The sequence below is a fragment of the Hippoglossus stenolepis genome, chromosome 8 (assembly GCF_022539355.2).
Source record: "Hippoglossus stenolepis isolate QCI-W04-F060 chromosome 8, HSTE1.2, whole genome shotgun sequence".
Taxonomy (NCBI): Eukaryota; Metazoa; Chordata; class Actinopteri; order Pleuronectiformes; family Pleuronectidae; genus Hippoglossus; species Hippoglossus stenolepis.
Window position 1 is genome coordinate 1,264,976 of NC_061490.1, and position 23,497 is coordinate 1,288,472.

At 41.0% G+C, this 23,497-nt stretch overlaps 1 protein-coding gene across 1 annotated transcript in view; it reads right to left on the reverse strand.

The window, feature by feature from the left end:
• The window catches only part of LOC118113661 (vacuolar protein sorting-associated protein 13B-like), a 311,783-nt gene that overhangs the window by 145,440 nt on the left and 142,846 nt on the right, over positions 1-23,497 (reverse strand). The window contains exons 23-27 of the mRNA XM_035163589.2: positions 13,099-13,333; positions 11,763-11,980; positions 7,897-8,100; positions 2,753-2,924; positions 930-1,044 (exon numbers count right to left, since the gene is read on the reverse strand). Of these exons, the coding sequence (XP_035019480.2) occupies positions 930-1,044; positions 2,753-2,924; positions 7,897-8,100; positions 11,763-11,980; positions 13,099-13,333 (944 nt within the window). The remainder of the gene's footprint in view (positions 1-929; positions 1,045-2,752; positions 2,925-7,896; positions 8,101-11,762; positions 11,981-13,098; positions 13,334-23,497) is intronic.

Genomic DNA, 23,497 nt, shown 5'->3' on the forward strand with positions numbered 1-23,497 from the left:
TACGTGAGTCACAGTTGGGCCAGCCCGCAGCCTGTTCAACCCATCCGTCTAGTCTGTTGGTCCATCTGTCTGTCCATCTGTCTGTTAATCTGTGGTCACCACCACAACAGCTGTCTGGGATGACGATGACACTGAGGTGATAATCCAAAAAATCACCCATATGAAGAGAAGTGGAAACAGACCAAGTGTTAGTGGTCTTGGTAAATGTGTGTGCGTGCGTGTGTAGACTCTGGGACTGTGAGAGCACATGCATGTTGGGGCAGTCACCTCATGGATAGAGAGACTGCCCCTAAATTGAAATCATCAGCTAGTTTAACATAATTACTGGCATGACAGCATGGCATTGTGTGTGTGTGTGTGTGTGTGTGTGTGTGTGTGTGTGTGTGTGTGTGTGTGTGTGTGTGTGTGTGTGTGTGTGTGTGTGTGTGTGTGTGTGTGTGTGTGTGTGGGGTCATTATGGCAAAATGTGGTCTAGAAGACACCTACTGTAGCGGGGACTAACACAGTAATTGAGTTATTTGAGTTATTGTCTGTGGAGTTCTGTAGTTCATATTACATCTCTGGGTTTTTGATGCTGCTATTTGATGGGCACAGTACAGAAAGACAGGAAATGTGTCGAAAGAGAGTAAGGGGATGACATGCAGGGCTTTTCCACCCACGTCATATGCTCACTAACCACTCGACTGCCACGTCACCCCTCAAGGTGAGTTGAGATGTGGTCTGAAGATGGGTGTGGTCTGACTCATGAGTATTAAGTACTCGTATAATAATGTAGTAATGAGGACTCATGGGTTAGAACATCAACATGAGCCAAAGCAGTATTGTCGTTAGTTAATTAAATCCAATCCTGCTCCTGAGCTTACTCCAAGTTAAGTAATAACCTAAATATATATATGTGGATGTGTTTACATGTACTAGATGTACTGTACCTGCGTCGGTAGTGGTCGATGTTGAAGCTGCCAACTTTACATTTGATCTTTGTATAAACATCCTGGACATCTACGGAGGCACTCAGGTCTTCTAGTTCACTGATGACGCAGATCTCTGGCAGAGACACACAAAAGACAGAAAATAATATTTTCTGCATTGCAATATCATTAAGTGAATCACAATGTAAAGGCATTCCCTTCATTAAGCATCTTATTTGTGTTTTGATCCTTGGTTTGCCAAACTGTGAAAGATGAGATGGTCTACCATCTCTTTTAGCATGGTGTGGCCACACTTATCCTTGGCAAACAGGCAGCATAGTAGAACGTGGAATTAAGGAGAGGAAGTGTTATATGTGAGAGTGAATTTCATTTCTGTGAGCCAGGACCTGTACTGCATCTAACCCTGTCCAGGTCCTTTGGCCCTGATACAACTACTGTGGTCAGTTTCTGCACAGTGTGTTTTTGAAGCTGGTCAAGACTCACAAACACACCTATGTATTCATAAAAATGTATGTGTGTGCCTCTATGCACCTTGTGTGCAGGCAGACCCACCCTCAGCAGGCAAAGTGAGTAGGCTTTAAGAACTGATTAACTTTGCACTGAACCTAGCCTGTGAGCTTAACTGCTGGTTCTCTCTCATTGTTTCCACTGAGAAAGTCCCACAATCACAGACTAGCTTGGGAAAATGGACTTCATGCGTGTGAAACTATGGTTGCTGTTGTACTGTTGCCCTATGGTGATTCTAAGAAACACAGAAGTTCCTAATGGCTTATTAATATTGAAACACAAGTCTTGTCAGCTTTATTGTGGATAATGTGTGGAAAGAACTCTCCCAAGTTGTTAGATACTCAGAAACTCATAGTCTCAGAACATTGTGTTGATATTGATGTATGAGTTTTCTAAATCCACCCTGTAAGACCATTGGAAACGCTTAGTCTCTTCGTCTTAAATGGCTCATCTTAAAAGAAGGAAAGTGTAACACTGACTTGTGCCTTTTAGCAAAGCCTTCTAACCTTCCAACATATAATAGCATAACATTATACCCTCGAACCATTAAATCTGGAATTGCTTTCAAAAACATTACATCATAGCAGATTGTCTGCAGTCATACTGTATCTCTGGTGTGGTATTAGGTATCTGTGTGTGCATGCATACACAATTCTTGATTTCAATAACATGCTTAATGTGCTGCATAAAAAATCCAGAAAATCCAGTGGTCGTTCATCTTGCAGCTCAGATGGTGCATATTAAGCCAAAATCCAAAGTAATGCCTATTTAGGATGTGTCAAAGTAAAACCATCTCTGTGAGGTCCTACACAACATTCCTTTTACACAATTAAAGACTTTAAGCTGGGTGATCTGGTTGGCAGATGCTAAATAGTATAATAATATCTCCAATTTAATGTATAACTTGCCTTTCATCACCCCAGTTAAACTAAAGGGAACAAGAAGCAGTTGACTTGGGATTCATCGCCCATTTATTTATTTTTCTGTTCCCACTATCCTCTTTTCTCCCCAGCTGCTTTCCCCTTCTGATTGTTTAATAACTGAATGAGAAAAGAGGCCGGGGACGATCCATACAAACACTGAATACCTTCCTATAGTCTTTCACATTCGACACAAACAAATTAGCATTTAATATTTTGGTTAACTTTGCACAGTGCTGCTGTGGTTAGCACTGTTTTTTCATATCAAATAGGTGTCTTGGTTTGGATCCCAGTTCGGCGGGGGCCTTCAACAGTCCAAATACATGCACATTGGGGTTAGGTTAATTGGACACTGAATTATGAGAGTGAATGGTTGTTTTGTCTGGGTTAATGTACCTGTGTTTTTGGCAGTTGGGTCAGGAGCAAACAGTTTAATGGTGACCTTGGGTAACATCCACTGCATCCAAAGGCTAACCTTCCCGCTGGTACCACCGATACTGCTTGTTTTCTGCTCCAAAGTCACTGTGTCGGCGAATGGACTGTTGTCTGCAGCAGGTACTGAGTCACCCTATGGAATCAAAACAAGATCTGTTTAGTCTAGGCTGGTAACCTGTTTACAAACTGAAAATATTCATATCTACAAAAATGAGCTGTTATATAAATATGCTATGCTTGAATTCTGTGTATGAGTGATTAACACCTTGCAATGCAGTTATCATGATGAGAGGTAAGTCAAACACTCAAGGAAAGACCAAAATCTAAATTCTTTTTGAAAAACACGTGTTTCAAAAATACAAATGTTACTTACAAACTGGTATATTTGCCTTCCATCTGTTTGTTTGCTGTCTGCTTGTGTGCATGTTTGACCATGTGTTCAGTAAATGTGTGTGTTTGAAAAGTGTTGTCGCATAGCATGCAGCCATAACAAAGCAACCACCCGCAATCAAGCCCTCTGGAGAGTAAATGACATCAGTGTCTGGTGAGCAGAGCTCTCCTCAAAGCTGAGCATATGTGTGTGTGGGGGGGCATTGTCTGGAGCTGTCACTGATGTTCACCCCAAACTAAGCCACCAGCATCCATATGGGCTGCTTTCACTCAAGTGAGCCAAGACACAAACGTCTTGCAGCCTGGGAGAGAATGGGAAGTGAAAACCAGAGGTGGGGGCTGAAGTGGGGGGTGAGGTGGAGGCAAGCAGGATGCGGCGGAGGAGGCTGCCTTCTATGAGCTCTCATCTCATGACTAGGGGTTTGGCGGAGCACTGGGGACTTTTTTATTATTTCTTCCGCTCTCTTCCTGGTAAATCTGTTTTCCAAATATATATCTGCCTGGTTGACTCAGACAATATGGCAGTTTTGCAGGATTTCACTTTTTCCACAGTTTCTCCCATTGCAGTGTTGTAATGATAGATTGTGTCATGGTTATCGAGCCTGGCTGTGGTTGGTGAGGTGGTTATCAACCATCTCAATTAGAAAGCACAGCTGCTGGGCTGATTACAGTGTTTTAAAGAGGATCCAGATGAGGAAATTATGTCCTCTTTCCATAAGTGTTTTTTTTTTGGGGGGGGGGAATTCATTCATTTGTGTAGTTGAGGGTGGCTGACAGCGGAGCTCAATAACAACGACAATACTAGAAGTAAATTACTGATTATGTCAATTCTAAAATAGATTCAACTTTACAGACAAACCAGACACTAGTGTATATGCTCCATGCACCAGCTCCAAAAGAAAAGTCAAAAAGGTTTTGTCATATCAGTTTAAACATTTTCTTTAATATTTGAGATTTTAAATCTGTGAGCAAAAAAATTGTAAAAAGATAAGGAATGCACCATAAATACAAGCATCAACTTTGACTGGAGGACATTGAAAGAGTGCTACCATATTTCAAACTTATATTCATATATATCTAAATATACATCTATTTATAATCCCATGTGTATGTGGAATGCATGTCTTGAGAACCATTCATCTTATCGGCTTCACACGTTGTGCATTGTTAAGGGCACAGGGAAGTGCACACACAACACATTCAATATTAATAAACTTTGAATAAACAGGCGACCAGCCCTGTGTAGCAGCAGCGGCTGGGACTCATCAACGTAAGTGATGACGACAACAGCGCGTTCACAACAACAAGGAAGACAACTGATTCTCCAGCCTTTTGTTCCTTAGCCGCTGTGCAGCTCCAGGGTTCTGTAGACTGAGTCCCGCAGCTGGTCTTTACTTGCTGTTGCTCAGGAAAAGAAGCTGCCACCGACCAAGCAAACAGCCCATTCCAAACAGGCATGTTTACAACACAGACTGCACTAGTATTCATAACTCCTCAAAATGATCTAACTTAAATTCTGTACAGACAAACGATAAGAATAACAATGCTGAATCACTTTATAACTCCAGAGACAGCAGTCATTTCAATTATATGCCTTGCTGTGTAATCTTACGTTTCCATCGTTTCCATGGAAGCAAACAGTCAAGGTGTGAGTGTGTGTGTGTGTGTGTGTGTGTGTGTGTGTGTGTGTGTGTGTGTGTGTGTGTGTGTGTGTGTGTGTGTGTGTGTAATAACTGTGACTGGCAGTGAGTAATATGAGCCAAGTACTAATGGTGTTCAGTCCGTCTCAATAAGAGATATTTTAGTGTCAACTGCCATTTGAGAACTAATTGTTCCTGAGTTGGAGTCAAAATATATCACTGCATGTGTGTATGTGTGCATGTGTGTGGTTAGGACTATTTAGTTTAGAATTCTGGCCACTTGGTCGGATTAGGCTATGTAATGTCAAGTGTGGAAACAGGAGCCAGCCGCTGACGAGTGGGAAGCCAACAGTGTACTGTAGCGTGGTTACATTGGAGCATCGAACATGTGACTGCTCCTAATTTCCAGCCAGAACTGCTGCTGTCATTTTACTCTCAGTCTCATATACTGTGAGCTGATTTTACCACAGAAAAAAAAACATTTTTAAACCCTGAATTAAGGAGCCTTTCCCTCTTGAATCATGAGAAACAGAGCTAAGCGTACTAGAGGTGTGTGGACAGGATGTGGATCGTAATGTTCAAATATATTCACATATTGGGTAAATCAATAACTGTTGGCCAGCTCCAGTTGTCACCCTAGCTACTACCAACCACCCGTTTGGTCACAGTAATTTGATTTGTCATATACAGACTTGACATGGGTGGAAAGTGTGATTGCTGCTTTGAGCTGAGATGATAATTTGTTTGTTGTATATGTGATTGCTATGTTTTCTCTGTGAGCTGACTGTTAAACGTTACAGCATCGTGTAAGAATCTGTTGTGGCTGCACAGGATGCTGTTGTCACAGCTTAGCAAAAGTTACATAGTTAGCACCCCCATCAAGGTGAGGCCTTGAGGAACAGATGTGATGATGTGGTGTAGGTGGACTCTGGCACGTTCTTAAGCTGCCAAATTGGGGCCCCAAACACACACAGAGACCCACACACACAGTGTAAGAGGGAGCTATTTTCCCACACCTCTACAAGCCAAGTTGTAAAGTATACAATTTAATTCCTGGGCCTCTGCGCTGTAAACGGGCTGACGATCCGGGTTTATTTTCTCTGTGGAGTTTGTCTTTGCTCATCAGAGAGACCCAAACATTGGAAGACAACAGCAGGCTGGGAAGTGTCAAAGAAAGATGGAAGAAAAGGCAGATTAACAAAGAAGAGTGGAAAGATAGTTTGGAGGAAACTAAAAGTATGGTAAAAGTTTGGAGAGTGTAAATGAAGACTGTGGAGAAAGAAAAAATTAAAAAAGGAAATGACAAAATGAGAGAGGTGAAAAAATCTGCAGAGACCTGTTTATCGAAGTCATGTTGGTCAATCATGTCATTAACTACTGCTGAGTGTCATAATAACAGTTGGTTATTATTTTTGAATGATTAGTACTTTCAGAGGAGCCTTTGTTGGGTTTTTTATACTTTAGTCAGGAAATATTTTTTTCAGGCTATGCTCAAGTTCAGATTTTGTTGACAAAGGCAGACTAAGGTTTATGAGAGAATGCTGTCAGCATTGGATAAATATGAGATGAAATAGAAATTAAAGCTACGATGAATAGAGTGGCATGAAAGGGACAAGAGACAGACGAGAAGAAAAAAGAGAGAATAAACAGTTTGCTGCATCAACTTGCAAACAAATGTATATGAAAGTGTAATAGAATATTGGTTTGATAAAATAGGAGAGGAGGAAAGAAATGTTTTGAGGGGGTTATCGTAACTGAGCGGGACAGGGGGTGGGGGAACATTGTTGGAGAGACTACTACTGCTGAGATTTATCAAGCAGCTCCTACATTCTTGTTCAATCACTCAGCCTCCCAGAGGACTAAACACTTCTACTAGTGTTTGTACTTAGTTAAACAATGACAAGTGGAAAGGGGTCACTGGCATTGTTAGAGACGCACTACACCACAAGGCCTTTACTGCAGTACTGAACTGTTGCAAATTCGCTGGGTTTACAAATTATGCATATGACAACACATTCATGTTGATCACTCAGAAACAAATGTTGACACATGCACACTGACACATTAAACACTGAACTAAAATATCCACACTTTATTGCCTTTGAGGGCAGTGTGATGGTTGTACTATGATGCAAGGGGCCTCACCCTGCAGACAGGGCCCTGCAAATGACACCCTGGGCTAGTTGACACACTTGAGAAAATAAACACTTATCAACATCATATTTTTATGCATTCTATATTCCTACTTCACACAAACATACACATATTACAGAAGGCTGGGCGCTACGACCCAAAGGCCATGGACCCCCAGTTGTCACTGTTGCTGCTACTGTAGGGTACTAACTAGACAGAAGAAAAAACACCTGCCATATTACATAAGTCTGGGGTAAGCATTATTACCTAAGGACAAGAGGAAAAGGTAATACTCAACTTTTGTTGTTGCCCCTAAAAACGTTGACTATAATTTTTCCATTGGCTTTGAACATGTCTACATATACAGCTATACTTCATACTCTGGGTTTTTATAATTTACATGGCTGAAAAATGTAAATACACATTATTGTTCTTTCCCAAAGTATGGGGAAGGTTTATTCTCAATCAAGCCCCAGCTTACATGAATCAAACAGAGCTCACAGCGTATCTGGGGTATCTGCTCTGGGTAAGAAAAACTAAAAGAAACATAAGCACTGAGGAGATTTTTCCAGCCTTGAAAATCCTTCCCAAACAAAATACCAAACACAAATTCACGTGTTAGCGCTGACTCAGCTACTCATAACAATAAAAACTACAACCAAAAACCATAAATCAGCAGCAGAATTATGTATACAACAAAGGCTGACATAGCATGTGTTACTGTATGACTCACAGCACATTAGACGAAAAATTGACTGATAGATGGGTGAAGTCATTGTAGCTATATAGTCAAGTAGCACAACAAAGGAGCGACCCAAAAAAATAGACTGACAATGAGACAGAAAGTCATGCTTTGATGGTGGTGCAAGTTTTTTTTCATGAGAAGAGTCTGCAACTTAGATGTACATATGTGAAACTTGTAGGTTTAGGAAGAAAACAAACCTCAGTGGGGGAGCCAAAATCTGCAGAGGGGCTGCAGGTGCTGGTGTCAGGCAGGGCAGTGCCAGCACTGCTGCGAATTGGGGAGGATGGTGCAGCACCAGAAGGGGGTTCTGGGATGCTGGAGGTCTGACGCAAGATGCCATGCCTATGAAGACGGGCCCACGTAGAGCTCCAGCTCAGGAAGAGCTCATACAAGAGTTGAACCTGAAGAGTGACAGAAATAGAGGGAAAACAACATAAATTCAACAAGTTAGCTCTCAAACTGAAAGAGCAGGCTCTTGACCAAAGATAGGAAAAAAGCTCCATACAGAGAGCGAGAACTTTAAGTCACAGAGATATATATATACAGCAGTATCTTGACGGAATTATGTACTTCACATTGATTGTGATCAAATGTAGTCTAATGTAGTGTAAGGCAAGAAAAACTATAATACAGGATTCTAATGTAAGGCAAGCTACTATTTCTAATCATACACATATCTATGCATAAAAACAGACATAACAGAATATTATTTTGACACATGAAGTCTACTGTGCCAACTGAGTGCCTTAAAAGATAAACCTAACACACCAGAAGTAGTCTTTATATTTGAAAGCAGATCCAAATGTATTTTTTTGCCAAGGTCTGACTCAAACAGCTGCACTTGGGAGTTCTCATGTAGTTCTGACTTCTGAGGCCATTAGCATGATTTTGCTTGGCAGCTATATCGTTATGTGACACTAAACCTAGTTAAAGTTGAGAGAGGAGAGCAAGAAGGAGGAACTATTTGCCATAAATGGACCACTATCCATTCCCACTTCTTTCACTCTCCAACACTATTATAGACTTTGTACTTGTCATTTGGAGAGACCGAATTTCACCAAAATAACGTAAAACCTGTGTTCATGTTTCCATTCGATGGTCAATTATTTCAAAGGCCCAGCATGCTCATACATGTGCTTCACTGTACAAATTTGTTATCCATAACAACAACTTCCAAAGAAACACCCACAGAGGAAAGTTAAGTTGTGTCATCAATTCCCCCTGAAAAACTCACCACAGTTAGGAAAAACTGAAGGCTCAGTGTCAAGTGTTCTCAACTATTTATCATGTGTACACATGAAAAGAGGCCTTGGCTTTAAAGAACAACAAAGCCAAAAACAAGAGTGGAAAACATGAGGGAAGGCAGGGGAATGTGATGTGATGCCTTCAGTTATTCATGCATTCACACAATGTTTGTTAAAGAACAGAGGCAGGGAAAGAAAGGTAGAAATGCGTCACTCTTTCTCAGTGAGCACATTTTTCGATATCAAACGCTTTGATTCTGAAGCCAAGAAACCCCCCGACCCCCACTACTGTGTGTCCCTCAAAAGTGAAGGTGCACCATGAGCACACACACAAAATAGCTTTCCCTACTCCAAACACATTCTGATTCGTTATTGCTCGATCACACACATGCAAGTCTGTTAGCACACACATTACAGAGCAGCCTTCCATAAATAAGCATGAATCAAATAAAAACCAGCACAATACATTACAGCTAAGGCATTTTAAATATATCCAGGAAGAGCTGCTAACGCCAATCTAGCAGCCGTGCAGGGACAGGGCCAACAGCTGTGGGCCATACCCAACCAAACTGCACTGTAGGCAGGACAGATATGACTCCTACCCTCTCTGAGACTCTGGGTTGTGGAAGTACAAGGCCTTTTGCCCTGAACCGCAGATGTGGAGGAAGAGAGTAGAGGTAAAAGTGACGGTCAGATATATAATGGAGTCTGGAGTCATTAAATGATCTTTGTTTTAGTACATCTTTTAGTTTTATGACAGTTTTATGGAGGAATGGACTCGATGCTGATGCCGGATATTGACTCAAATAGCTGTATCAGATGTCAGTGACTATCAAGCCGATCCAAGTGGTCAGACTATTCAATTAAATTTAATGTTTTTTCTAAGTTGACATCTATGTGCCCAAACTATGTCATGTGTAAGCCATAGGGGTAGACAAATTCACATGATGCACCCCAACCTGTAGCAGATCCTGACCGCACCATCCTTTCTCTTTCCTGCTTATACCCCTGCTTTCTCGAAGGTATAATAAGGTCAGTTGGTTCACATCAGCTACTGCTGTCAGGCTGGTGGGTAGGTTGGGCCACACACAAACACATTTGCATGAGCTCACAATACAGATGCCACAATTCAGCACTAGAGGAAGTGAGCAGAACATTTGGTGGGCTTAGTCCTCCAGATAACTGTCATCTGCAGATCAGGAGGCCTGCTAGGCTGCAGTAGTAAAAACTGGAGACAGAGGCTGTACAGAGGCTTCCGCAGTCATTCATAAATACACACAGATGAAAGATGGGGAATCATACAAATTGTCAGCGTTAATGTGCATTTATCTGAGGATAGTTTATATTAAAGCTTCACATATTGAGTATGTGTGTTAATGCTGTGTGTACATGTGTACAGATGTGTGTGTGTTCACTGAAATGCAGTACAGTCATCTGTCCAATATCAAAGCAAACTGTTGCTGTTTGTGTGTGTGTGTCTGTGGTCATGAACTGCAGCTACTGGTCCCATTCTATTTTCTGATATCCACATGAATCATTGACACAGAGGTGAATTTAGATTAGAGACAAATTTTTTGAGACTAACATTAAATCAAAAGTTAAGTTTGTATTTTAACTTGTTTAAGGGAATAGGAAGAATGACTGGTCAACATAACACAATTTCTGGCATAAGTGGAGTTTAGTTTCTACATTCTGTAACTAGAATTTAACTGACTTGTGTGTTTGTCCCACTCTGTTCTAATATGTGACAGTGCACTGTGGGTGTTCTGAATGAAAATTAAAGGAACATGTGTTGGAAAGCAAAAAAGATGGAGGGTCTATGTAGTTTCAGAGTAAGTGGGTGCGCTCAAATGTGTCTGCAAAAAAAGAGTGTGAGAATAAAAGATATTCTACTGGCAGCAGTTCTTAAAGAGCTGCTGCACGACTTGAAATGGCATTCACTCATAACCCTCCTTCAGGCAGAAATTTACAGTGGAGGGAAAGAAAGAGGAGCGGCGAACAGATGGGAAGAGGAGAGAAGAGAAGAGAAGAGAAGAGAAGAGAAGAGAGAAGATACGTTTTAATTGGCCTCAAATGCTAATAATGAGTCATCAAATAATTGCAATAAACCTTCCCAGCTTTGCCATGTAGACACAGTCACTGAAAACGGGGAACAGAGAGGGAGAAAGAAAAGAAACTTTGCCCCAGTCCTGCTCTCCTCATGTCCTGGACAGTTCACCACTAGATCAGACCTTTCATTTGTTTCTGGTACCAATTCATTTCAATATCCCCATGGCCCATCACTGTGGTTGGAGACAATTAACAGTGTGACCACTCAAAAGTTCTCCCCAATTAAGTTTACACAGGAACCAAATTTGATGCAGCTAATGTGTAATGGTAGACATAGATGTGATTACATCCCTGTAAGAGCACAATGGAAAAACCACACCGAGACTTAACCGGCAGACACACATGTTCTGTATCCATTCTGTCCGTATTTGTCATGTTCTCACCAAAACATAACAACACACTGTAAAAATGCAATGATGATAAGTCTTGCAATTCCCTACACTCCTTCACTCAGACCTCAAACTGTTTGACCAAAACAAACAAGGCAACACTCTCTTGTTTACACTCTCATTTTCTTGAAAATTATACAAGGTAAGAAGATGAGGCAGTTTGTTTATGGGAGTCAAACTATATCAGAAAATCATGCAGAAGCAGGGTGTGCCTGCCAGGGTCCGTGTGTTCATATTTCAGGAAAGTTTACAAGGGAATGATTTGTATATATGTGTAACTCTAATGACTACTGAGAAGAGATTCAGGACTGTCTGGCTGACCTGGGGGTTGGAGCACTTGACGTGGACGGGCTGCAGATCAACATGGAGACAGACTACAAATGAGTGCCTTCCTTCAGAGCAGCTCTGCAGCTTATGGGATGTGACAGCCAGTGTGGAGGTACAGCCCATACGCTCCAATAGGCTCAGGCTTTGCTGCTGCCCCAGTAGTGTGTACACGCTGAACTGACTGAGGCTTATTGACCATGGGAAGGCATCACCTGGTAAAAGCCATGAGAGACAAGAAAAAAAGGAGAATATATAAAAAAACAGGAGAAAGGGGTGCAATGGTGAGAGAATGATCATGATTATTGCAAACTGACAGAGAATGACATGACCCTCACATGAAGGGAGAGCTAAGAGTATATACCAAGTCATTATTAAAAGGAAGACAAAGAAACATGCAAGCAAATTTAAGGGATATTTTGAAAAGTCAGCAATGCTCAGTCTAACCATGACAAGAAAATCTATATTGCCATTCACCTTTAAAATCAAAGCCAACTGTTGTACATGGGTTAAAAAGTTTCATAGAAACATTGAAGAGCTATGCAGTAGTATCATGTCTCAAAAAAAAACTTTCTTCACCCAATAAGCAGACAGAGGGTCCCACTCAAACACAATGTAAAGTGAAGTTGTAGTGTAAAACTTTGGATTTGAGACAAGATGCCACCCTGGGAGCACTTCAGAGAAGGGAAACTTGTGCGTTAGTGCAGGGCCATGCACCATGGGTAGTGCGCTTTGATCCAGAGCATTGAAAATGAGAGATGAAGAGCTTTTCAAAGTGTAGGAATGAATTACTAAAAGCTCTGGTTGTTAATTTCAACGGCAACATTGACATGGCTGCTGATGTCACTGTTTTTGCTGTCGTTTTTCTTTCTCCCCTGTTTTTAAAATCTGTATGCCCAATACTGAAGTCATTGAAAAGGAGGGTGGCCCTTTTTTTTTCTTCTTCTAAAGAGAAAACACTGCTCAACCATCTGAGTGTTGCTTATGTTAACCATAGCAGGTGAGCAAACCACATGTGCAAGATCTATTTCTCAAAGTCGCTCTACTTAAGTTTGTTTGTCTTTTGTCATGGTAAATGAGTAGTAGTGGGCCAAAGGTTTGTTCAGCGTTGAAAAAGCCATAATGATGATGAATTTACATTATGTAGCCCATTACAATTATGAAACAATTAATTTCAATTATTAATAAAAGCACATTAATTCGTCATAAAACTTAGGTATACTTTCCCCTCCCATTGAAATTTACCTCCCTAGACTCCCATTTTTAACCATTGAACGTATCACTATTGTTAGATACATACAGAGAGATATAGATAGATAGAGTCAAAACCTACCTTCCTCCAGGATTGGCTTGGAGACCACAAAGGGGAGCTCCTGCAGCGGTTCCATGTACTTATGACCAGCACTGAGGACACTGATTTGGGGCAGGCAGACTACCAGAGTCCCAGGCATGGAGGCTTGGTTGTGGTACCAGCTCCGGACAGTGCCGGGAATGTCCCCACAGATGATGGTACTCGGGGAGGGGAGGCTGTCATTAGGCAGGAACACACAGCATGACTTCAGCTCCAACTTGAGAGAGGAGAGAAACATGAAATCATTTTTAATCAATTCAGTGTCACTTGATCATTGACCAGCCATCTACGTCAGCCTCCCAAAATCATTTTTAGTGAGCCGAGGGACTCAGGGCACTGCTCTGACTCAACACTAGACAACTTGCATTGCAAGGGAAAGGAGCTAAGACAGAACATGTGCACAACAGTGGGTGTTGCTGGAAAAGACTAAACATGATAAACCTTTCCTTAATTTGAAAATGGAAATAGTTCATCCCACATTTAGTAATGCATGTTGTTCTGCTTGATGCCTATGATAAATTATTACTTAATTTGATATTATTAAAAGACCATTACTGTATATACTAATATATATATTAGTTTTAATGCTGTTTTAGAGAGGATGGAATTGTCTTCAAAAACCTTTTAAAGTAGAATTTGACACTTTGAATGCCCATTTAAACTAAATGTGAAATTCCATATCTAGGTTACAGAGCACCTTTTACAACTTCGCAGACTTCTGACTGTTAAATCTTTAACCTAAATAATTTAGAGGTCTTTTTTACAGGAATTGAGACCCATTCCAGCTGCATTACATCACATATTTCTGTTCAAAAAAGGCAAAGTTTACAAGACATCAGGTCAGTAACCAGTAGCTGGTGGTTAGTAGGTGTATGAGCAGTGTTAAATCTGTTGGAGCCTTGCTGTTTTTTTGGAGTCTTTTTCCATTACACTAGTGCTTCACTGATTTAAAAGACCAGTTAACAGAAATGAGACGAGTACAAGGTCCAGGCAGACAGCAGGTGCGGACAGATACTCTGCGTCACTCCATTGAAATGTTCATATACAGTTGTGCAGCCTCCTGTTCTGTTGAAGCACCTCTGACAGACTGAGGTCTTTATATGGAGCCCAGTTCTACCAGCTTTCATTAGAGTCGAGAGAGAACGGCAGAGACAGAGAAAAAGACTGTGAAAGAGAGGAAGAATGAAAAGAGTGAACGATATGGTTACACATTCATCTCATACTGTTTCCTCTTTTGATTATTCTTCAAAGGGTGTTTGAAATCTGAACACTTTTGCACACTGACATATAAGGCTTTCGCCTTTTTAAGTGCTGGCACGCAGGATGAAAATCCATTGACACTGCCTGGTCTGCTGCAGATCTTAGAAGGGTTAAGCTGTAAAGCAGGCAGACACACGGAAACCGCTGGGTTTAACACTGTGACTCTGGTCTGCACCTTTAGCTCACTGCCTGAGGATAATGCTCTCCTGCTGGACATCTTGTGTTAGTCATGCACATTATTTCACATAACAGATCCTTAGTAAATGGGTGCGTCGGTACAGTAGTGTGGGCAGATGTGGCACAAGATTAGCGGGTCGTCCACTGACCAGAAGGTTGGCAGTTCGATCTCAGTCTCCCCCATTCCACGTGCCTGAGTGTCTTTGGGAAAGATACTGAACCCCAAAATGTACCGAATGACTGTGCTGGCAATGTGTTAGTATTGTGGGATAAAGAAAGTGCTGCACATAGATGCGCTGTATGAATGTGTTAATTGCAAAAACTGTACTGTAAAGTGCTTTGAGTGTTCATCGAGACTAGAAAAGTGCTGATCCTTTACCATGAAACAGAACAGAACCAATCACAAATTTATTTCAAAGATATGCATGAAGATTTACGTCTCTGTACATACAGTTGGTAAAAGCTTAGCCTTGTTCCTGTCAGAGATAAAGATTTATGTACTAAGCTCAATCATAATGAATACTTAATCTAATTTTTAAACACTAGCTGTTTCAAATTGGTCATTTCAGAGCAGTGTTACTACCAAAAAACCAACAGTAGGCTAAATGAACAACTACTGTTAACTAAATTATTATAGTTCCCCTACAGTGTTTGAGGGTTGACTAAATCTGTCATCATATATCAAAAGAGTCAGACTAAAACACTAAAATGAATGTTCACAGATGAAAGTTACCCATGTTTAAATACCAAAGAAAGCTGGTCAGTCTGCATTTAAGAAGATACAGATGTCAGTGTCTTCACGTATATAATTTTACTTTAAACTTTATATTGGCAATTGTGGGATTTGTATTTAGGAAAATTTAAAATAAATTTACATTTGGAAAGGTCTAGTTAATAGCAAGGCAGATTAAATGGAAACCTAAAACATAGGTTAATAGCACAATTGCTGTAGTTAGTGTGTACAATAAAAACTAATACCCCTTAATGGAGTTTGCATATGACTTTATAATGCTTTACTGATATTCTCCATGGCAACACAAAACCAAAGATGATGTCAAGTGTATGGTAGCTACAGAGTTGCCACATCACACAGTAAAATACTAACAATAATCAGATAACATCTTACTGATGACAACAGAGGGAAGAGTTGAAAAAACTGAATGGCATTCACTGGGCACAGCGACCACTGTTTCAAGATGTTTACACAATGGCAAAAGGGCTCTGAATGATTCAAAGGGCCTAAGTATGTAATGGAAAATAAAAAGACATGTTGGTGCCAACTCTGGGTGATAGAAAAGTATTCTTTGGTAGCTGAGGTCGAAATTGGAGAATAAAGCAAATTCTTGATTTTCTCTTGCATGAGGACGTTTGGGTCAAAAGGCAGATGGGACAATAGTGAATTGGGAATCTCACACACAGGGGACCAAAGGTTGCAGCCATGAATGGATATCTGATTCCAAAACAGATGATAAAATAAGGATGATGGCACAGAAGCACAAGGTAAATAATGCTCCACCAGTGGTCACCAACCTTTTCGAGCCCAAGATCACTTTTTAATTCCAAACGTAAGCCGAGATCTACCACTCTGATATCTTCCAAAAAAAAACACTTGGGAGGGTCACATTTATTATTTTTTGCAATTTCTGTAAAGGCTAAATGTATGAACATTAATATACACAAAGAAAGGCAGTTGTGCAACTTCATTCAATGCACAATATTCACATTAATATCAATTAATATCTACAGCATCTGTTCAATGCACAATATTTAGCATCTCGGTTCAACAATAAGTTCTGCAGTGGAGCTGCTACTGCAGGACAATGTTTTTTACATAGGCTTTGACTTGAATACGGCCACAAATATGACATTTCCTTGTATAAAATTAGTCCTGTGTACTCAAATAAATACTGGTACTATACAGTATGAAGCCGTGCATCTTCCGTTCCTGCAAATATTTCACAACAAAACCACTTTTTAAGCAAAATAATGGATTCCGTCAACAGAAACGCTGGAGTGCTTTTATTTTGAAACGCATACAGAAGGTGTTGCAAACATTTGTTTGTAACATAAATTCAACAGATAAACATTGCAACTCAGGTGTAGGATGATTTTCTCTGTTTATTCTGCTGTGAACCACAATGTTTATCTGTCTACGTCACAAATGTATTTCCAACACTTCCTGAACCCATTTCAAAGTAAAAGCACTCCAGCGTTTCACTTTCTGAATCCATTCATTTGTTCTAACGGGGCTTTGATTGTTATCGACAGACCGGAAGATGCTGTCTTCATACTGTAGAGTCCTGACATTTAGTTTAGTACGTAATCCGACTTGTACTGAAGGAAATGCAGTAGATAAACCTGCAGCTCGGCCGCCAGTAGCGGACACACGGCGCTTGTGAACAACAGACAACTGACACACAGCTGATCTGCAGAGCAACCGCAGCCAGTGAGTCCAGAGATTTACGGGGATAGACAGTGAAGGTTTTAGAGATCGACCGGTAGATCGACGGGTCTGCGACCACTGTGCTACACCAAACAGAGGATAACTGTATTGCTCATTAAATATGTTCCCAGGGTCTGGACTGAATCATGTTAAAGTCTGTGTGGTCGATAGTCCATGAACACACAACTTATTGAAATACATCTACACCTACTCCAGGAAGCAACACAGTTATTGGCAGATGTTGTATCCAAGACAAACATGGTAAACAATTATGATCAGAATATAGTGAGAACCCAAAAGCACTGCCAAGACTGCACAATTGTCTTAATTTGTTTTTTTAATAATAGAAAATGTTTTGGAATATTTAATCTGCATCTGGATCTGGACAAAATACACACTGTGACAGACAATCATTGCATAAATGTGCCAGATATTTTTTGAATTAGGACAATAGTTCATGAGAAAATGTTCAAAAACATGCCCTCTGTCACTATATTGGGAAATCATAAAAAATAATCCAGTTAGAATCCCTTGTTCCATGAGCAATGGCATAGCTTTGTGTGAGTGGATGAGTTATCCTGCTAAGAGAGAGAAAAAAACTAAAAGAGAACCTCAATTGAGGTGGTACTGAGAGAGTCTAAGCACCCCAATCTGGTGTATGGAATTAGTTTCCTTTGCTACACCCAGAAAAGCTATTTTATTACATAAGGACAATGGAAGGCTGATCCTAGTGAACACTGCATGAGACTGAGAAAACAGGAAAGTTCAATATGACTGCCATCCAAATGAATTCATGCTCATTGACGTGTTGTCTTTCCTGTGGAAACACTCTGCTTTCAGAGTCAAAGCAAATTGCAGGTAATTTAAAGCCATTATATAAAACAGTGAAGAAAAAAGCTATAATAAATCTTAAATTAATCAGTCTACCAGTCAAACATACTGAGAGCCATTTGTAAATGTCCATCCTGGGTTCTCTGGTTGTTTCACATTTTTAAGAAAATAAAATCAGAAACTCGTGAAACCTGACTGGCTATCCTCCACCCTTTTTCTCTGGGCTACCACTAACAGCAGGTCAACCTCACAGACTTATCCAAGGCTTCCCTTCTGTGGTCCAATGCTTAAATTGTGGCACACACACAAACACACACACACACACAAACACAAACACAAACACAAAAACACACAGGGAGCAGACATACAGAATCCAAACAAAGGGGGTAACAAAGGACAGGCTGAGGAGCACTGGCACTACCGAAAAGTGCTGGCACTTTCAAACAGAGAAATAGTCTGAGGCCAGACTGCCCAATATGCATCATTGCTGTGACTGCTGCCAAACCAACTAACACCATCTCTTCTCTGAGAACAACTCTGCCCCTCTAACCCTCCATCCCTCCATCCCTCTACTCTCCCAGGCTTTTATCCTGTAGTCCCTCTCACTGCATCAGCCTGGCATTTGGAGTCCAACTCTCCAAGACTGGAGATAGGAGAGGAGATTCCAGTGTTTGTATTACAGGTATGGCATTGTTGCACACACAACAAAAAAAGTCCCCTGTACTCAGAGGTCAAAGGGGGAAAGTGAGAGTATATGTGCATTTAATGTCACAACTTCAGGTGTAAATATTCAGGTTGTAAGGGACTGTGTTTGGTATTCCACAAAGTTGTGTTTAACAGCCCTGTAACAGGCCAATAAACACAACCCTGGAAGCAGTTAGCCTTTGTGACACTGTCCCCCTACTGCAGGCTGCTGGACATACCAGGTTTGTGTATATTTTTCTGTGTATGCGTGACAGAGAATCCATGCACAGGGCATGAAAATGACAGGTAGCCGATGCAAGGTTGACCTAAAACTTGGTTTGTTCTTTGATGTTCTTGGGAAGCAAACGGCCACATTTGCTGAATGTTATACCCACATGGCTCAACTAATTAAATGATATCTTTATCCATAAAAGGAGAGTGAAAATGTTTTTTTGATGGGGTAGACCCATGGAAAGGCAGCTTTTCCAAGAATAGTCACATTCTGAGTTGAAATTTAAAAATAGAAATGGGCACAAATCGTATCTGAAAGTTATTAAAATAATTGTAGTGTGGAATAACTATTACACAACTTAAACCCTCTGTGGGGTTTGGGCTAATGTGGAATACAACTGCAGCAAAGGATGACAGATAAATGGCCTTTGGAAATGAATCAGGCATGAAAGAAAAAAACATAGGGTTGCGTAGCACTTTAGTGAATGTGTGAAATGTGTGACCTATGTTTTTACAATTTTGTGGGTTTCACTTCCGCTTTTGATTAGGGGAAAGATATCTGAAGCTGAGACATATTATGGATTGGGGATTATAATAAAGATCTGGATTCGAGTCAAAGCTGACTGTTGGTTACAAGTTCAAGATCCGCAGGTGTGTCCATATATAGTATGTTGTTATAGAGGTTTCAGTGGGGAAAGGGGTGTCAAAGAGTCATGATTCTTCATTCCTTTGGTCCAATGACATCATGTCCTGTCAAAGTGAAACTAGATCTATTAACATAACAAATGGAGTTAACTGTCAGCAGCCTGGGACTGCACTTCAGTTACACACTGCCTCCAATGACACACTCATACAGGAAAAACCACTGTGGGACAGAGTGAGTGTGTTTCTGTGTGCATTCAGGGGTATGGTGTATCACTTGCAGCACACTATTAATATACTTCAAAAACAGCGGAAACACTTTTCAATTTTATCCAGGAAATCCCCGTTAAAAATAAGACTGAAGCCAATCAACTCCTTATGAGGCTGCATATGCTGGGCTTTCTCTGTGAAAACATGCTCAAATGGCACACATAGAAATGTACACAGGCGCACGCATGCATGAACGCACACACGCACAGACACACACAGACACACACACACACACACACACACACACACACACACACACAGTTCCTCCTTGCAACTGTAGTCATCAGTTGTTTAAAGAAAAAGAGATAATCAGAAAGTAAGAGCCCTCATCCAGTCTAATAGCCTCCCTGAGACTTGGCACTGTGCTTACCACTTCCTCTGAAGGATGGCAGATAAGAAAGCAATGAATTCAACACTGCTTAAGGGCTTAAGGTATAAGGTTATATCTCACTGTACTACTGCTGGGGGTTGAATTACTTCAGTGCAACGAGCTGGCTGCAGCATTCTTTACAATACCTTTTATGTTTGCCCAGAGTGAAATCATCATAAAATGCATCAAAAATCTGAAGTGACGGAAAACTCCCCTTCAATATGGTGAGGATATTGCTGTTTGGCACTGAATCCGAGACAAAGCAAAGATCACGTGTGTTGTTTGTACTTATCAAGAATTGTACTGATTGCAGCCTTTCATCGCTTAATCCTTAGTATGTAGAGAAAATGTCTGTTATCTGGCTCAATCATTCTGACACGAGAGGGAAAGATCTGAAAACACACAGCCATCAGAGGACAGAGGTTGGCTGGAAATAATATAGGAATCAGTATATCATGTAGCATGATAGGGTAGTGCTCTTCAGATGTATAAGTCACAGTATACACACTGACAAACACAGGCTCCAGTAAAGCGCTCAAGGCCTCAAAGAGTGAGCGTGCCAATGGTTCTTGAGTGACAGCCTGTTATTTGGTAGGTGACCATTGCTTATCCTGAGACTTAGGCCTTGATCCCTTCTTCTTAGGCCTCTAGATGAACAAGGATCTTATTACACTTTGATCTACAATCACTTTAGCATTAATTCAATCTGGACTCTGGATCAGGAAGCCAACATATGCTGTCAGGAGTAAATAAACACTACAAGAACAGAAGAACGAAAAATCTTGAAACATTAAAAATTCTGAAACATATCCATTTAAAGAGTACTTTGTTTAAATTGTTAGATGCCAAAAGATTTTTTTGTCTTTGTCTATTTCTTCACTCTCATCCCTGCCTGGCATCAGATCACAGAGTTCTGAGTAAGGGTTTGTTCCATTTTTTTTGTGGCAAGTTCTGCTCAGACATTGCTGTCCCGCACCATCAGATAGTGTTCAGAATCCACGCACATATGTGGACCCTGTTTTGAATCTTTCAGTCTTAATACCCCCAAAAAGCATCCCTTGCTTCCTGCTCTTCTTCTCTTCCTGAAGTGGGAGTGTATAATCTGTCTTGAGAAGCATTTCTCCCTTGAGTCTTTCTGAAGATGGTTTATCTGGTTCCAACCGAACAGGTTCTAATAGAGAGGAAGTGGAAGGCCAAACAAACTTAGGCTTTACAGGCTAGGCCATGTGGAAATGGCCTATATAACCACAGGAGGCTCTTAGGATCCGCTGGGCCTTGATAGTAAATGACAGAACAGTGAGTTACATGGAGGACAGTCTGTCTACTCTGAGGAACAACTTCAGCTGAAAGATATCAGATCTCACAATCATTATTAAAGGTACAATTAAATGTTTTAAACACAAAGTGACAGAATTAAGAGAAGAAGTACTTCAGAGAGTGGATAACACTCCATTGTATAAATGGGTGGTTAATCCTTCACGCCATATATGTGTGAGCTTGTGCTATACTAAGCATCTTTTTCCTTTGTGAAGTACTGTTTGTTAACTCAAAAACCTGGGTCTACACATCGGCTGTATTCTATAACCCTGATATAATGCCTAGTGCTCATGCTACTAATGGCTGCTGCGCTTTAAAGGATTTTCAACTCTTCACCGATTTTTTTAATGTGGGAGACTACCTGACATAATGACAGATTGAACCTTATAATCATCAAAATGGACAGACTGGACGATTTGGCGAGAATGTCAGACCACACAGACACCATTTGTAGCAAAGATTTCACAGAGGCGATTCCAGGGACTTGAAATTTCACAGAAATTTGCAAGATCTACTTCTTTTGAAGAAGAAGTTGGCAGTTGGCAACAACTTTTGGGCGTATTACCGCCACCTTCTGAACTAGAGTGTGGAACACTTGCATGATTGAACGTGACTTCAGAAGAAAAACAAACATGGAGGAGGAGCGAAGTTGTGTGATCTGTTTTGCAGCGAATAAAAATGTAAGATGGAACTATGGATGAAATTATGGCTGAGAAGGCATATACATTGTGCAGCACGAGCTGGGGGTGAGTTGGAAATGTATTGTTGTTTTTAGTCGCAGCTGTACAAGTACCCAACATCTGGTTGGTGACGCTTCTCGGTCAGTTCGCGCTCCCTCTCTCTCTCGCTCTCTCTCTCACTATTGCAGGTTTTTGTCAGAGCTGATTATCAAACATGTTTGATATTTATGATTCAAGATCGTGGAGGCTCCAACTCAATCCGTAGCATTAACATTATTTTCTAAACCCCTCACACTTCAGAATTGTTTGGGCAGATAATCAGCAACAAGTGACCTCCAGTCGGGAATGAAGGAAAAATATATTTTCATCTGTCTTGCTAATCCTGACAGCACTAAACCCAATTTCTAATGCAATAATCTAACTTGGACTCAAATAATAAAATACGGGTCTGACATCTGTCCTGTGGTGCTGTGGTCAGATCTGCTGTTAGGATTATTGTTTTCATATAACTGCAGCGAACAGAAACTTGAAGGCCTCTGTTGGGTTCAGACCTCAGCACAGCACAAACCCTGCAGGCCAAGATCACCTCGCTGTGGAGGGACCCCACAACAAGTGAAGCACATGCACTTGCACACAAATATGCAAGTTCAAGCACAAATCCACCAACACAATCTTCTCTACACACAACAAGCACACCATGACACACAGGAAATCACCCAGTGATAGTGGAGAGGAAATTAGAAACACCCTCCCAGCATCCCTGGTGAAAACATTTGCAACTCTGGAGCAGAAAAATCTCAGTGGAGAGATCGGCAGCAAGCGGAAAGCACATTCCTTTGTTTTTAAGAACCTGATAGCTCTCCAAATGTAATCTTCCTGTGACTGCACCAGATGGGACATAGTTTCGTAAATGGCCAGTCGAAAGGATCTCTGGATACCCCACCCACTGTTAACCTTTTGCTCCCCCTTCCTCTGCTTATCCTCCTGCATCTATGCTCTGTCCAAAAGCTCATTTGGAATGGTGGGTGTAATAGTGTAAATAGTGTCTCCGTGTAAATGAACATGATTAATGTGTGTTTCTGAAGATGACACTCTGCAGATGTGTGTTGTGGTGAATAGATGTATACAACTTAAGTTTTTCCTGCAACCACAGAAAGCAGCTTTTCTCCCTGATGTCTATGAGAAAGGCATCTATGCATGATGCCTCCTGACAACAGATAGGCTAGGTCTCACCCACATGCCACCACAAGCAATAAGCTTGCGGCCTGGCACAGCAGCACAGCCAGGCAGCCAGCCATCCCTGTGGCTCTGCATTCCTCTCTTATAACACTGCTTACAGAAGCTGACAAGCACTGGAGGTCTTTCTGGCCGAGGTGGAAATCTGCAAAAATAAACGCTTTAGGTGACATGAGGGCTTTGTTTGTTTCTGCTGGCCTGGCTATTTGTGTTAGCGCGGTGGGTTAATTGCGACTTTGA